The 17909-nt window shown below is 44.0% G+C and overlaps 1 protein-coding gene across 3 annotated transcripts in view; it reads right to left on the bottom strand.

Annotated features, from left to right (window-relative positions):
• Positions 1–3625: 3625 nt before the first annotated feature.
• The window catches only part of ctnnd2b (catenin (cadherin-associated protein), delta 2b), a 131339-nt gene continuing 117055 nt past the window's right edge, over positions 3626–17909 (bottom strand). For 2 of the 3 annotated variants that reach the window (XM_084007674.1, XM_084007676.1), the window contains 10 exons: positions 17242–17359; positions 15219–15401; positions 12414–12587; positions 11615–11765; positions 9468–9726; positions 8177–8261; positions 7954–8080; positions 6291–6419; positions 5745–5821; positions 3626–4347 (listed from right to left, as the gene is read on the bottom strand). In XM_084007674.1, coding sequence (XP_083863800.1) covers positions 4084–4347; positions 5745–5821; positions 6291–6419; positions 7954–8080; positions 8177–8261; positions 9468–9726; positions 11615–11765; positions 12414–12587; positions 15219–15401; positions 17242–17359 — 1567 coding nt within the window. In that variant the 3' untranslated portion in view covers positions 3626–4083. Of the gene's footprint in view, positions 4348–5744; positions 5822–6290; positions 6420–7953; positions 8081–8176; positions 8271–9467; positions 9727–11614; positions 11766–12413; positions 12588–15218; positions 15402–17241; positions 17360–17909 lie in introns of all 3 variants that reach the window. The other variant, XM_084007675.1, reaches the window with a different exon arrangement.

Genomic DNA, 17909 nt, shown 5'->3' with positions numbered 1-17909 from the left:
ACAGAGCCAAGAGAACTGTTGGGCAGAACGTTATTACGCCTGGAAAAATAGTTCCTTACAAGAACTGAATTGAAACTGGAAGTTCTCTGTGCTATAATAATAATATAATATATACAATATATATATATATATATATATATATATATATATATATATATATATATATATATATATATATATATATATATACATACACACACACACTTATCATTTCAGTGACTTTCTGCCAAATCTACCCTAATGCAAAAGATAGAAAACAATCATCTAGGGCAACCTGAAGTGCCTTAAACTTTTACATAGAACTGTGTATTTTGAATAATTACCTCATTACCGCACCAAGGGAAGTAACAGATACAAAATAAATCATATCTGATGTGTGTTTAGGTTGGAAAACTGCACAGAAAGTACAGAGGATGGGTTTTGCATGCTGTCGACTCACTGAGGTGGAACGTGTCACAACCCTCCTTTCCTTTGTTAATTCAGCAGCAGAAGAACACTGTAAGCCGGCAGGACGGCAGCTCGGGGTGATTTCTAAAACGAAAAGCAGCCCGAGAGCGTGCGGCGTGTTGTTTTCAGCTGCAGGTGTCTTGCGGTGGTTTACCTGCGATAAGGACAGCGATGGACTCCAGCCTTCCTCCCATGTGTGTGGCGCTGTGACTCCACGCCTCCTCCGTGCTTTGTTCTGCGTCCCAACGGTGCACGAGTCACAGGGAAGGACTCTCAGAGATAAACATGTGTGGTGATCTGTCTGCAGAACAGGCCTCAGAGACTAAAATGGCTGCCACCCTGACCTGCGGTGCAGTTTCTCTAATGACCGCTAGAGGGCTCTCAGGAACCTTTACATGTCAATATACTAGAGTTAGATGCTTCATTAAGATATGCAGTGAGTGACTCTGGGTGCGCACACGCACACGCACACACACACACACACACACACACACACACACACACACACACACACACACACACACACACACACACACACACACACACACACACACACTAAAGAGTCTCTTCCTTCCTCTGTTCTGTGGCTGCACATCTCTGTTCTGACACGTCGGATATTTTCATTTATTATCACAGTAATCATCGTAAACATGAGTTTATGGTCTTAATCTCTAGTTTCTAGTCTTCTTCATTACAGCATGATGCTCATTTAGTAAATGATGTTCCATTTAGAGTCAAACAGACTATGGCCAGGTGACCATGAGAAGTTAATTGTACCATATTTGTGTTTTGTTTCGGTGGCTTTGTCTTACATCCACTGGTTTATCGTTCTCTTATTTTGGCCAAAGAGCTACAGCACTACACGACAAAAACTAAGCAGCACCATGTTTCGCTGTGACGGAGCTGCTGTCCAGCAAGTTTCAAGTCTTTGTTGGCGAATTAGCATTTTACGGTCGGCATCGCTCACACACTGGAAAACAGAACAAAGACAGAACAAACAACTCCTAAATCAGTGGTTCTTCGATGGTCCGTTTATATTTTTTTGGAACAGTTGCAATCTGTTTGAGGCAATAGAAAGATTCACAATTTTTCTTTTCAAAACACACGTTTGGTCTAGCAACGAAAAGGTCACCGACGTTCTATCCATACAGGTTCTCGTAGTCAGGATTTTCTGCCTAAGGATCACAAGGACATACATAACGTCGTCAGTTCCCGGATGCTCGCTAACAAATACAGTCCGTCTGTTCGTCATCAGTGTTTCTGTGGGGACAGTTGCATTATGGGTCATTTTTTTTTTCAAGCGTCAGAAGATGACCTCTAGGACTTCTAAACAGCAGTGGGTAGGGAGAACCAGGGTCAGTTGTCACATTTTACAATTTAGCCTTTCTCACATAAAAAAAAATAAAATTAAAAATCATTTAGTTTCAGATTTCCTGACGACAAATACTCATGCATTCATGGGTGCGATTTCTACTTAGTATAATGAGACCAATTAATCAGAAGTGGGTTTTTTTCATGCGAGGGAATAATCAAACGTGTGATTGTTCTCCGTTAAGTGGCTGATGATCAATAGAAACATTTTGTGCACAGTTAAAGACTCATGTAGTGCCTTTCTTTTTTTTTTTTTTGGACTTTAGTGACAACGTGGATCCCTGGGCCCTGGTCTACTCTACTCCACATAGCAACAACATTACTACACAAAGTCGACAATTTAGTGTGTTGACCGGAAAATAAAACGTGAACAAAATTCCTACATGTAGCCGTTTTTTGTTGTTGTTGTTTTTTTTTTTTTTTTACAAGTCTTTTTCCATAATGTTGCTGCTATAAGTGACATCCACATCTGCACATAAAAAGTATATATTTATATTTATATAATATATATCCGTACTCTATTAACAGTTTTGTCTACCATGAAGTTAGAATTGCCACCCATCTCTCAGAAAAGTTTTTTTTTTTAGTTTTTTTGTACTTCAAACATTGATTATTTTACAACACAGAAATCAACTAATTTTGTACAACTTTGGAGGAAGCGTTGCTCCGCCCGCTCACAGTCCTTCCGTGATTTTCTTCTTCTTTTTTTTTTTTTTTTTTTTTTAGTTTTCCTTTTATGTTTTTCTCCACAGTCCCAGTGCAGTTAGACATGTTTCATCCCAGTAAAACACAGTTTAGAAAAACCAAAGCATTTACAAACTGGCATCGTTAGAACCGCAAGGATGTTCAGCTGAGAGCTTCAGCTGAACTTGGACCCTTTAACACGCCCCTAATCGCCCCCCTCCCCTTTTCAGCGGAGGGGAAGAAACCCTTGTTTGGCACGGTTATGTACACAATGAGCACAGTTCACTCAAAGGAGGCGCTCATGGGAACAAAAAAGGGGATCTGAGGTGTTAATGTGGAAAGATAGCCACCAAAAACACAAAGCTAGCCTAAAAAAAAAGAGAAAAAAACTAATTTCATCACCGAAAATGCTGCTCAGCTGTTTGAGGCGGCGGCTCTGTGAAAACAATCTGTAGGGCAGTAAGAGGAGCACCGTGACCTACCAGAATTGATGCTTCGATACCCGGTTCATATCCAATATTACACAACAGCAACGTGTCGACATACGTCTGCAGCTGCAATATGAATTTTGAAAGAGTGCGGACTTCTTTGTGTTTTTGTGGGGAGAAACGGGGGACAGTTAGTGAGGGAAGTGAAGGTGACCCAATGGCGAAAAAGGCCTGACATGACACAGAAAATAGTGCAATGTACAGTACACGATGCGTCTCCGTAAATGTACAACAAATACTATACAACCAGAATCGAGAATTAAAAAAGTAGAAACACAACAAAAGAAAAAGAAGAAGAAGAAGAAGAAGAAAAAAAAAAAAGAAATGTTCCAAATGACAAAGTCCAGAAGCGTTCTTTGCCCAGGAGGATACATCACGCATAGAGAGACACACGGATCCGTGTGACAGACGTCCTACATGTCCTACAGCTCTGCTTCTTGTGCTTCACGTTACTAAAAGCCATGTTTGCTATAACACATATTTACAGGGTTTCTCCTGGGTGTCACGTTCCCATCGCGATCCAAAAACCTTCCGTTCTCCAGTCCATCGATTCCCTTTCACTGTCCTTCTTCATCTCCGTATGTATATATGTATATATATATATATATATATATATATATATATATATATATATATATTCCTCTTCTTTCTCCTCGTCATGTCCGTCCCTCTTACGTTCTGTATCCGGAGGCCTTCGGGTGCAGGAGGTCTTTCCGTCTGCTGGACCTTCCAGCAGTCGTCGAAACACAAACTAAACACAGAAAGAAAACGTGTCCGTCAGGTTTGTTGGTGGTGTGCATGCACATGCATGGCTGCTCCTCCGTCCGCTGCTGTTCCTCCTTCGTCCCCCTCCCCCCTCCCTCCTTCGGATGTCTCTAAAAAGGAGTTTAATGTCTTGGATTTCCTCCTCGTGTCTCTTTTTTTCTGCACTCCGTCCTCCCCCTCCGTCGTCCTGCTATCTATGATGCTACTCAGGAGCTACAGGGGAGGATGAGGAGGGAGGGAATCAGTCCTCTCATCTTCTTCACTCCTCTTTTTAAACTACCCCCTCCCCCATCCATCCTCTCCTCCTCCTCACCCCCCCAGCCTCCCTTTAGACCCAGGAGTCTGGTGAGGCCGGATAGTGACTGGTCTCGTAGTTGAGCTCGCTGTAGGGCCGCGAGGCTGAGTAGAAGTCTACATAGTTGCCGGTGGATTTGAGGCCCCCCAGGTGCATGTTGATGTCACCCTGTGGGGGGCGCCCTCCCGCGTGAACCTGGTTCTCGTAGAAGGCCTGGTCCTCGTAGTTGACGTTGTCTTGTGGGGGAGGGTTTTGGAAAGGAGGGTAGGGTTCTGAAGGCAGGCCTTGAGAAGAGATCTGTTAAAAAAACAAACAAAAAAGCTTGTGATTGAGAAAAGCAACTTTATGACAACAAGGTCCAACTGAGTGACGGGAAACACAGGAAACTGGTGCTCCGTTAGCAACGTAGCATCCCGAAACACGAGTGCAGAGGATGTTTTTTACAGTGAGCTTTGACGACGGTTTGTCCGCCTCGGTTATTCAGCCGTTACGGCCGGCGGGGAGCGGCCAGAATCTGAGCTGCTGAGAGCAAACGCCAACCTTCCCTTCGATGTAAAACTGAATCACTTTTCTTCAGTGAACGTCGGCGTGGGCAGTTTTTGTTGCCAACGACAACCCAGAGGGATCGACCTGTGAGTGCTGGAGAACTTCTTCAGGACCACAAAAGAAAAAAACGGCAAATATAACCAAGACCAGCAGGGCGGTTTTTGTCATTGTGGTTCTCCCGTTTAATGGTCCGCCTCTGAATGTGTGAGAGACAGCGGGGGAAAACACTGCGTAGTTATTTAAGGATTGATTTTGACCAAACCAGAGCTGGAAAACAAACAAAGACATGTTTTTGTGTGTTTTACGATGAGTTAACGGCATGTAAGCTCGTCTTAATTTGGTGTCAGAGGTCAGTACTGTTGTGTACGGTGTGAGAACGTTTCATCACTTTTTGTGAGTTTATTTTGAAGGCAGAGATCAGCTTTCATTTTTCACCATCTGTCAATACAGGATCTAACAAGAGGAGCTAATTAGCCATTATGACGTTCACCTTTTGCTGACTTGTTTCTTCGAAAAATCTTTGTTGAAATAATGTGAAGCGTTTTACCAGTCTCCCGGCGACCAGCGTGAAGTAGCGCCATTGATTTTGCAATCGGCAAATTAGTGAATGTCTTCAGCTTGATGGTTTACAACAAGGTGGCTGACCCAAGTTAGCTAGTCCAAACACAAAATTAGATTAGCCATCGCTGCCGGAGGGCGTGATGGGAAATATGAAAGGCTTTTACAGGCAAACGTGAAACTGAATGCAGCTCGACAGCTAATCACCGGCAGTATTCCTACAATCCACAAATGGGATGTTTTTTTACCCCTCATCCTATTTTTATCCACTCTGGTGTCGCTATTCAATTAAATGTGATTTTAATTTACCAAAGTAGCGGCGTAGTAAGTTCCAGATGGAGACGAAATACATTTCATTTTTAATTAAATTACTTTATTTATCTCCATCTGGAACTTACTACGCGGTTGCTTCTCCTCAAGGTGAAGCGAGTGCGTTAAGGCATTTTAAGCTTATTGAAATGACAGCGGTAGTAATTCATCACATGGGGGGGGAAGTGATGAATATTTGTGCGAGCAGCGTCGTGTCTCAAAGTAGAGGACGGGCAGCTTTGTGATCAGATTTAAACACAGATGTAACTGACTTGTCATACCTGATTATACTTCAGGTCATCGGTGGGCGACACGTACGCTCCTCTGTGCAGCGTGGAAGACCCGCTGGACAGTTGACCTGCAGAGACAGAGAGGGCTTCAGGTTAACGCCTGCTGGCAACCATTTAGTCAGGGAAGCATGTTTGTCAATTTAGAAGATAGTGGAACACATCGAGACAGTCCTATTTTGTATTTTTAACTATTAAAGACTGTAAAAATACGCCGATCCCAGCTGATATTGGGTGAAGAAATAGTCCCATTCAAAACCCACCCAACTGTTGTCATTTAAACATTTCCTCCATGTCTTAAACAAACCAGATATTAATAGTAAATTGATGAATTTTAGACGTGCTAGTAGCTGGATTTTATTCCCTGGACGGTGTTACGCTAAGCCAACTATCTCCTAACTGTCTTACTGTATTTGCATATTTATCCTAAAACTGTTCCTTTATATTGGAAAACCTTGTGTGGTTGCCGTTTATTCCAAAGCTGGAAAAAAAAAAAAAAAGATCTGCAAACACTTTATGGCAGAATGACGGAGCTCCTACCCATCATGGCGTCCTTCCGGGACGTGTGCTCGCCCTTGTTGCCATGGTAACTGGCATTGCCAGTCGACTCGTAGTCTGCCTTCCTCTCCTTCAGCGCCATCATCTCCCTGGGGGAGGTAGGGGCGCTCGCTGAACACACACACACACACACACACACACACACACACACACACACACACACACACACACACACACACGGGGAACATATTTTACCTCTAAATCCACCACAAACACACTATCGACACACTTAACGGGAGGGCAGACTTTTCACGTCACCCTTCCCGGCAGAAAGGTCTCTGGGTTTTGTATTCACCTCGACAAAAGCACAGCACTCTATTATTCCCTCTAATCATCACCCTGCAATCTCTCTTTTCGACTCAAAGACGTAAATATGGAGTCCTTTCTCTCTACCTGTACTTACCACAGGTGCTTACTCTCATCTAACAGAGATTTAATCTGCCCGTCTTGGCATTACTCACCCAAATAGGTATCAGAGAAGATAACAGTTGGGAGGGAATAACAAATGCTGTACTGTGACAGTGGGGTGGGGGTGGGGGGGGGATTCGGCGGCAAACAGATAATGAGCTGGATCTGGTTAGCCGCGTTGGAGGAAACCTGGCTATTGATTTGGTGCCATATGGTTCGGTAGCGTTTCCTCTAATATTCAAATCACCATCAACAGCCTTTCACACAGAAGCTGCTGGCTGGGATGCCGCCTGCATCTGCTGCTTTGTCTCTCTTCTGTACGACACATGTAGCATTGATCCACAGTCTCATTAATGCCCCGCTAACAACGCCGCCAGTCTATTGTGATGACGGCGCCTGTACTCATGCTGCAGGAACGTACACGTTCCTCGGGCTCTCGACGCACACAAAAGGTTCCTCGTGAATGCGAAGCGTTTCTTGCCACAGCAGCAAAGTTGCACAAATGACTTGATGAACCATCTGCTTGGAAGAAAATAGAAATTAGCTTCCCAAGTAATGTTTATGTCATTATAAAGCTGTCAAAGGACAACCTTATAAATCCAGTCCTAGTGATTTGTTTTAAATATTTTTTGGCGTGTGAGACTAGCTGTGAATTATGCATCGGCACGCAGACGCAGAACAATATTTCTCCCCAATGGAGGCGTCATTCAGAGTCAGGAAATATGAGGGAAACGATGCAACCTGTCTGGTTATATTTATTTTAGACCTGACACTATATCCTCTTGATGGTCACCACATAGAACTACCTCCTACTTTTATTAGACACCAGACATCGATACCGACTCCGATATCTGTGACAATTGGGCCGAACTATTTAATTCAATTCCATGTTTATACCCCTTATATATAAAATATACACACCCCCACACTGATTTCTGGCTTTTGTTTCACTGGATACTGTAAACGGAACCATTTTTCTTTCAACGAGGATGATGTCACGAGTCCAGAACTACTGAAGCAGAGTCCAACCCTAATTCCAGCAAGGTGCAAACTTTCTTTCAGGAGGCGCCATGCAGGGATTTTACTCGCCGGCGGGACAATCTGTCAGCGGTCGTCGTGGCGTGAAGGTTGAAGCAGACTTCTGCTAGTTTGGAGCGGCGTTGGTTTGATTGGACTGTACCGACGGAAAGATTGATAGAGGACAAGAGGGAGGACGGCCGGAGCCGGGTGGACTCACCTGATCGATTGTTGGGCGAGGTCCGTACGGGCGAGATGGACGGAGTGCGAGAGGAAGAATAAGGTCGCTGTCGGTCTCGCTCTATCGTGGAGGAAGAGCCGACGAAATGGTACTGGGAGTAGCCGTCCTGAAGAAGGGAAGAAAAGGGGAAGATGAAAAGAGGAGCGTGAGGAATAATGCATCTCCGTGACTTGTAAGTGTATCAGCGTTACTCAGACATCACCTTCTTGTAGAGGCTGCGGAGGTCTCTGTACTGCCACATGCTGTTCAGGACTTGAGACGCCGCTTTCACCACTTTGGGACTATGTCTGGGAATTCAGCAGAGAGGGAAGAAAACACAGTATAAAGCTCGACGGTCCCGTTTGAGACATAAAGCAATAAAGCATCGCTGCCGTCTACGAAGAAGAGAGAATACAAAATATGGCACTTTAATTGTTCTGAGGCCAAATTGCATAATAATGACTTGTTTGATTGATTGATTGGCCAATATTTCATTCTGCATCCTCCGGTGTTTGACTCAGCTGACTAATGGCTGTGCGTTTAATTGGCTCATATGGCCTTATCATCGCCGAGCAAATGAAACTTTATTTCTTCCAGTCATTTGAGTAAATGTCATTGTTCTGGATTCTGCGATTACATATCCTGTCCTCGCGGTGATGAACACCGGGGAACGTTATTGGAAGAGCAACAACATTTTATTAATTTTATGGGAGAAAATCAATGCAACTTTTGGACGTAAAAAGAAAGTCATCGAAACTTGCCATCTGCTACACTTTGCTACAAAAGGCAAAACACGCTCATATTTGGTCAGAATTCAGTTAAGACCCTAATCTGACTTTTGGACATTAATTCATAAAGAAATTTCCTCCTTTTGTCTGCCATTAATTACGTCACACAATTATAACGTGCCAGACCATCCATTAAAACGTGGACCATCCATAATATATACCAACATGTGTTTTTTTGTAATAAATACATACTCTTATCTAATTGGTTTTCAATTAAGTTCCCCTGGTAGTGATGCTGCATATGTGTGTAGGGCTTTTATTGTGAAAGGTAAGAAGTGGTAAAAGCTGCCACTGTCAATGTGGAGGAAATTAGCATATTTTCCCAAATGAATAAATAAATACAAAGCTTTGCTCTCATTAAATACATCATTTTCATGGATTTAAATTAATATATGGGGTATAATAACTCTCACTATGCATTCAGACAGAACTACAACAAGTGACGTTCGCCATGTTTATGATTTAGGTCAGGAAACAAATATCTCCTTCTGACAGAACAGCAGGCTGCCTGGTGAGCATTAATATGTCTGCATCTCAAAATCAACATTTGAAAATATGGAGACAATTAAATGCAGATTATCTGCGGTCTAGCTGGAGACGTGTCTCCTCTCTTCGTGACTTGTGTGCTGATGTGTGAAAGTGGTGTTTTGTTTTGGATAGTAACTCCCACACTGAGATAGAAGCTTCTATGAAACCTCCGACACATCTTCTTCCCATTCGGCTTACTTGTCGCCTTTGCTGCGGGCGACGCCGATGAGCTTCTCGATGCCGCCGGCGTCCCTCAGGGCCTTGGTGTTCTCCATGTTCTTGGTGATGACCTCGTGCAAAGCGCAGCAGATGGCCGTGACGGTGTCGTCCGACATGGTCTTCCCCGCCAGGGTGCTGCTGTTGGTGCTTCCTCCGCCCCCTCCACCGCTGCCGCTAGTGTTGTTGTTGTTGCTGCCTCCGGGCAAACGGTGCACCAGGTCCCTCATGGCGTATTTACCTGTGGGTAAGAGTGACAGGGTTGGTTAAAGGGTTTCGAGGTGCAAGGGAGAAGATAAGGTGGAAATGTGAATGAAAAAAAAAAAAAAGCGATTAAAGCTTTTGTTTTTACCAATATTGTGTTGTTGGTACTACTCTTACTGTAGCATTGCTGGCTTATCTCCGTTAACCCCGGTCCCTACATCGACTCCTTCTGTCCACCCTCCCTTTTCTTAGCTGAAAACCCATTAAGCTCAAACTTAAATGGAAAATACATCCTGGCTGTGTTGCTGTCAAGACAAAGATGATGACTGGACCACGTGATCGAACGCCGACTGACCACTTTTCCCATGACAGCTCAGTACTGCTGTCAGGCAATCTTGTCCACTCTGCCCTCTGCCTGATTGGGTCGTCACCCTGGGGGGGCGTCAAGACCACTGACAGTTCACATCTACAATATATGTGTTTTGCTACTGATGCATGAAGCATGTATATATATAAATATATATATATCCTTTAGAGCACTCTTACCTAAAGTCGGCATCGTAGCGATTAGCATTACCGACCAGCGATATCCATAACATAAGCTAATCGAAGGGGCCGTCACGAACAGTCATTTAAAATGCGGTGCTTTTTATGGCCTCTAACTGTAGCATGAAAGCATGGTGGGATTAGCAAGCACACTATCTTACTAGCCAGCCCCTAAATGAGTAAAATGTAACACCTCAATGCTTCATCTGCACACTTGATTCAGACGAGGAAAGCACATTGCTGTCACCAGATAATCAATAATGTCATAATAGAATAAAGTCGAAAGACAAGAGAGAAAATACTTGTGTCATGCTGAGATTTTAATGCTACACTGGTTGCAGAGAAAGTGCCAGCGTTAGACGTGACTGGCTGTTTCTTATCCCTCCTCCCAGCCCTGCACATGTTGATCCGTTTTCACATTCTAGAGGCATTTTTCTTTTAATTTTCAGGCGAGAGGAACTTTACTACTCTGGGGTTTAGTGACTCTTTAATGACTTTTTCAGCTTTAGCAATAAAATAATAATATTCTCTCCAAATAATCTGTTTATAGCAGCTTATTACAGCAAGTAATCAAACATGATTGAACCATGTAAACAGCCTAATTTAACTATAGCCACTATTATGCTTGCGGCATTCGCAGTATTTTCCATTTTTAGAAACACTCAAAAACTGAAAGTGAAGTGCTCCCATCAAGTTTGCAACGTTGCTGCAGTAAAACAAAAGTTGGCGGTATTGAATTCTCCAGCTGAAAGCTCTGAGGATGCAACGACACAATATACTGTGTCTCTAATGTCATTTCTCCATGTACGACAACACGGACGCCCCGTGGCAGCGGGTTAGAAGGTTGACGTTACACTGTACACGTGAATGGCTGCATTCACACAGGCAGACAGCTTATCGCTGCGCCTCCAGCATCAGACAGCGAGAGGGAAGGAAGGAGGCATGTGGTTGTTGCTATGGGGACCAGCAGAAAAAGCAGTTGATTACAGAAATCGCTTGATCTCGAAAGGAAAATCAAGCATCAAAGATCAGTCAGCTTGAAGGAAACTATCTTTTACATCAGCAGAAATACAGACAAATATCCTCAAAACGCGTCTTTTTTTTAAATGCTTTATTAAAAGCTCGTCGACAAGCCAGTCAGTCATTCCTAAAGGCGATAACCCTCTACACAAGTGACATTTTCACAGCTCCTTTCGACGTCTACTTAAACATCATATCCACTATTAAAGCGAACGAGCCACGATAACTGCACTTGTTTTCAGTGCCATCATCTTCAATCGAGGTAAAATTAAGCGCACTACTCCACAATTATGTGTCCCGTTGTGCAACTTCCCTCCTTGTATGTATCCTCTGTTGCTGTCCGTGATGGAGCGACTCACCAATGAGCTCCTTGTTCCTGATGTCCAGAGCCATGTTCCTCAGCGCCGTGGCCACGGCACAGACCACCCGGTCGTTGTCTATCCTCAGCAGCTCCACCAGGATGGGGAGGCCCTTCTCCTTACGCACCGCGGCCCGGATATACACCGACCACTGGGCAGACGATCACAGAGGTTTACAATACATAGTTTTAATCTAAAGCAGTCGTCAAACAGTCCCCCCTGTAACTTATGGGAAATATATTGATAAGATAATTTTCTCATTAGGATATGCCAGTTAGTAAGGTTTTTGGACTGCTGTTTTGAGGCGTCACCATCTTGGTTTTTTTTTGCAACCAGAAGAGACCAGCTGGAACTACAGTTAATTTTCCAGAACCGAAAATGCTCTCATGGTAGCGACCTGTCAATCACGAGGTAGCCCCGCCCTAAAGCATGCTATGCTATTTGACTCTAAATGGACCATCATTTACTAAACGAACATCATGCTGGATTGAAGAAGACTTGAAACTAGAGATCGAGACCATAAACTCATGTTTACAACACTGAGATAATAAAAAAATAAAGTCATTTTATCATTGACTTCCATGCAATCAGACCCCCTGCTGCCCCCTGCTGGTCATTGGAAATAATGTAGGTTTAAGGCACTTCCATATTCACTTTTCAGAACTGGAGGTTGCCTCTTGAGGTTGTTATTTAGTGCCGAGGATTCTCGTTTTCAGAACACTTCCGCCGGCGCCTGAAAATGTAATCCACCTCGAGCAGATGCCCTTTAGTGCGCCAGTGATAGGGACGCAGCCCTTACCTTCCAGCTGCCAGCAGCTAGGTTCTGCAGAGCCCCAGCTGCTCCCTCCAGGGTGTCTGGGTTGGAGCACTCAGACAGCAGTGTGAGGTAGGGCTTGACGATGGTGGGGTGCCACAACATCTGGATGCCTTTCGGGGGCTCCGCCAAGTCTGGAAACGGGCCCACGCCGTCCCACTGCGGGAGATGAGACATAATTCAGAATAGATAAGCATTTTGAATTCTGTGTGAGGCCGACAGTGACAGCGGTCGGGTGCCAACACGGCCCCCTCAGGCAACAAGGAGAGAGAGAGATTTACTATTCACAAGCAGCCTATAAACATGGCATTCATTTATTTGTGCGTTTTTTGTCTCCTCTGTAATTGAAATCTGACATTTCCTCCTGCACCCGTGATGCATTTTGAAAGATGCACACGCGTATTGTATATCAACAATAAATGTGAAAGCTGTGGCTCTGGAATACAGGAGGTTTTCAGTGAAGCTGCATTCGTTGCTGCCCTGTACGGTGCTGGATTTGTTGCTCTCTTGCATCCAGTTTATTTCTGGAAACACAGAGAGCATTGCCTCCCTATAGCTAGCTACAACATGTATATCTACTGCTGACAGTTGTCATTTCAGTTCAGTTGGAAAGAAAATCTGCTGCTGGCTGTGAATTAAAAGCCTGCTTTTGTCTTTCACTGCCTGGAATCAAAGACCCAAACCCAAACACTAAGAATAACGTTATTATGATTACATACGGAGCTGAGAATAAAAAGGTGGAGCAACAGTAACGTTTTTGTTTTTATCCAGCGAATGGCAGCAATGCACTTCCTGTATCTCGTCTGCCCGATTTCATAAGAAGAATTCAAAACAACACAGACTCTATTTCTTGGCGTGTTCAAGGCGAAGCAAATGGCCCGAGATGTTTCACGGCACTCGTAATATACTGCAGGCTTTTATCTGGATGGGCGTTTCGCAATTTTCAGGCTTCTTTCAGGCAATTTGAGAAGCAACTGCAGGAACAAAAGAAGAGAAGCGGCTTTGATGACGTCCATGACAGAATGATCGGACCACAGTGTGACTCGGTGGCCGTTCTATACTTATAAAACGGGGATGTTCCGCATGCTTCCTATGTGTGATCAATATATAATATGAAGCCACACGTTTGTTTTGTGTAGAAAATATTCTCCTTCCGTCCGCAGTGATGTCACATCACACATCCGATACCTCACTCTGCCAACAGAAAATACTGTTGTCTTCCTTTGCTTCCATTTTTGCCTTAACCGTATTATTCCACTTCCTATTTCCCCTCTCATCCCTTTCTTTCTTCAAATTTCAGTCTTCAGCCTCCCTTTATATCTCCTCCCTACCGACATATCCTTTCCTCACTCTCTCCTCTAATTACCCCACAGTTGATAGAGTTTTGCCCTCTCCAACAAGCTCCCCGACCGCTACTTCATGGTAATCACCCACAGCTGCACTGGAGTGGAGACAGACAGATAGAGGGAAGGGAGGAGGGTTATTATCATTATGGAGAGGTTATGATTTCTCCCTTTACAATCTGATCCCACGGTTGGTTTTAAGATCCCTCATCTCCCTGGTTCTGCCTGGATACACAAAAAGGGTTCGCTTGGCAAATGGAAGTTTAAGACTTAGCTCATCACTAATTTAAAAACCAAAAAAAAAAAAAACTCCTTTCTTTGACTTTTCCAGAAAATGAAAGGCGGGCAAAAACCATGCAGGGCTAATGAGCAATTCAACCTCCCAGATCCACCGGAAGTGTTGGGTTTTTAATCCCCCACAGCTTCACTAGAGGTTGTAAGACGTCTTGCACTCTTCACACCAGAATGTGATGCTGATTGCTTATTAGCATGACAAGAGGTTAGAGCCTCCTTAAAAAGGCAGCCGTTTGGTTTCTGCCAACTCTACAACTAAAAAGGCCGCTATTTCGTTTTTAAACTGGAGGATGAAACGCTTCCTGTTGGCGGCAAATGGACGGACCCGTGGAAATCCAGCATCGGCTCGGTGTCAATCTGTGGGTAAAGCTACAATCTGCTGTGTGAAACCTCATCTCAACTCATCTAAAACAGAAACAAAACATTAAATTAAGATGCACGTCATCAGGCTCTCCTACATGCAGCAGTGAGTCACTTCGTTCTGGAGACGTGGCCCTAAATAATCCAGGTGGTGGGTGAAGATCAGTATGTTGGCAGAGAAAAAAAACAAACAAACTCTGGCTCAACCATCACAAATATCAAAGAAAGCTGCGGTGCATTCATGTATACTCATTTGAGACTCGGGATAGTGTGAAGCAAGAATCAACCGAGCTCATTCCTGGACTACAAACAGTGAATCCTCCATTTGGAAAAGAAAAGATTTGCTCAGTGATTTTCTTTGTTTTCTTCAAGGATTCAAAGTAAACGTGCTGAGTCATTGATCCACAAATCCAAGAATGACGTTTTGTTGTCAAAGTATTCCTTTAATACACAGATAGGGCTGATGCTAGCGAACAACCTCAGCCAACCGGACACTGACCCTCCTTTTGTACCAGCAAGTAGAGAGGAGCAGCTAAGACCGAGTCCATTAGCTTGTCTGGGTATTTATCAGAGGACTGCTTAGAGGCATGAACCACTACATTATTATTATCCACCATAATAATCCACCGTATCATTAACTGCACAGAGCTGCAGTACATTGTGAACCCAACTGTCTGGAGCTGAGGCTGCAAAAGGTTTTTATCTCACACCAGCGATAAGCGTTTGACCGGATCGAGAAAAAAAAAAAGGAAAAAGGAAAAAGGAAACCAACTCTCTGTTGTTGTTTCCCCACCTGGTCGTGTCCCTTCTTTTTCTTCTTCTTCTTGCCCCAGCATCCGGAGCTCTCCGCGTCCTTGCCGCCGGTGTCACATAACAGGCCGTCCAGCTCCTCCGACCCCCCCTGCTGACTGTGAGACGTCTCTGCGGCCAAGCGGTACGACAGGTTCCTCAGGATGCACACACAGTTCTCTACGGTCTAGTGGGGGAGGAGGAGGAGACAGGGAGGGAGGGGGGGAGGGACGTGAGAAAGAAGTGGGGGAGAAAGTGATAGACGTGAAGGAGTGACAGAGGAAATCATACTAGATAAATATTCATACACTTGTGTGAACAGACTGCGCAGTGCTGCCTGTATAACATACACTATATGGAGAGACACACACACACACACACACACACACACACACACACACACACACACACACACACACACACACACACACACACACACACACACACACACACACACACTAATCCTGTTGTTGTGAGTGGCTGTGCAGCCAACAGTCACAGACTTTGATCTCGTGAAGGATTTCTGAGGATTAAAAACTTCACATTTCCTTGTGAAGAGCCTCCACTCACTCACACACACACACACACACACACACACACACACACACACACACAGCCAGACACTGTTTACACATTAAAGGGATAGTTAGGGTGTTTTGAAGTGAGGTTACATGAGGTTCCCACCATAGTCAGTGTATTGCCTACAGTAATGGTGGTCTGCGCGCTCACCGTTTGGAGGAACGGGCAGAGGTCAGAGGTCGTAGGTGCAGTAATACACCACTGTGGACGGGAGCGCAGCAGCAGCCAAATGTGTTTTAGGCAAATAAAAGAAAGGTTACAGGCTACACACTCTTTATCTGGCTGTCAGACCTCTCTGATGGGGAACTCAACTGATCTGAGAGTGTAACTTATCTACACTCTTCAAAGCTAAAAGACAAGAATCACTTACAGTTCAGTTCCTCGTTGGAATATACTCTGAATGGAGATGTTTAGGTGCCTACAGTAAGTCCAGCCTTGCTGCCGTGCTGGTTCTCCTTACTGGGAGCATGCTGATCGCCATCTAGTAGGCCGCACTTCAACCTCACTTGAGAATCTCCGAACTATCCCTTTAAACGCACATCCATGCATGCGTGCACAATAACACACAAAAAGATACACATGGTTGCTCACAAGCTCACATAAAAGCACAATAACACACACACACACACACACACTCTCACTAGTGATGTTTCTGCGTCGCTGGCCATCTGGGTTGGGTGATATATGGTCACTGTAAAAAATGACAAGGTCTGCCAGCTCGGCTTTTTATTACTGTATGTTTGAAATGTTCCGATAGTTGTTTCAAGATATGATTCATCGTTTACTGGCGTTATCTTTAAACACATTTTAGTGATATGTATATCTGTCAGCAGAGGTGGGAAGATTCATATCTGCCAACGTAGGAAGAAAACATTAGCATTAATACCCATAAGGTCGTTTTTTTTAAATGTATTTTTTTACAGTGTGTACTTTGTGGTCTGCAAGCCTTGGACATTAACACACGAACCACAGCCAAACGTATACAGATTAATATGCGTATACAGTGTGTGCATATACTGCAAAAACACAGATAAAACACATTTGCATATAACTTGTGTAAATGCCTGTTCATTCTAAATATATTATACTAATCATTATGAAAAGCGTGTTTACTTGGCAAAACAAGCATTTACATTCTTAGACAGCGAGACACACACACACACACACACACACACACACACACACACACACACACACACACACACACACACACACACGCAGACAAGCAAATACACACAGCTTTTCAGCAACATACCCTTTTTATTTTTTATCACTGTGTGTGTGTGTTTTTATTTTTTTGCTAGAGGCTGTGAGAGGTTGTGTGCGTGTGTGTGTGTGTGTGTGTGTGTGTGTGTGTGTGTGTGTGTGTGAGAGAGAGAGAGAGAGAGAGAGAGAGAGAGAGAGAGAGAGAGAGAGAGAGAGAGAGAGAGAGAGAGCGAGAGAGGTACCTTGCTGTCAATCTCACTGCTCCCCAGAGCGGTCTGGATGACGTAGAGCAGAGCGTCTGTCAGGCCTTCACACTCCCTCATCCTCCTCCGGGCCTCCTCTCCTGCAGAACTCACATTCCTGTTACACACACACACACACACACACACACACACACACACACACACACACACACACACACACACACACACACGGACAAAAAAAAGGTAATTAACTGGCAGCCATTGACAAGCAACTCACTGTAAAAAACAAAAACACAGTAATTAACTGGCAACTATTGACAAGTAATTTACTGTAAAATAGAAAGAAGGTAATTAACTGGCAGCCACTGATGAGTAGTAGTAACTTACTGTAAATATTTTTACAGTAAATTACTTGTCAATGGCTGCCAATTAATTAACCGGGATTTTCACAGTACATTTCTTACAGTGTACCTGTAGCGTCATACACCCAACTAGAACCACCTGTGTTGGTGTGTTTAGCACTTTAACACTACAAAAAAACATGACCGCATATGGATGTTGCTTTATGTCTCTCAACAACTCTCACAACTTTATCAGGCCATATGTCAAAGGGTGTGTGTGTGTGTGTGTGTGTGTGTGTGTGTGTGTGTGACAGAAACAGATAAAACGCCAAAATCAAATCACTTGAACGGTTCTTTTAATCCACG

The sequence above is a fragment of the Eutrigla gurnardus genome (assembly GCF_963514095.1).
Source record: "Eutrigla gurnardus genome assembly, chromosome: 4".
Classification (NCBI taxonomy): domain Eukaryota; kingdom Metazoa; phylum Chordata; class Actinopteri; order Perciformes; family Triglidae; genus Eutrigla; species Eutrigla gurnardus.
Note: the sequence above shows the minus strand (reverse complement) of the source record. Positions and strands in the feature narration are given on the sequence as shown.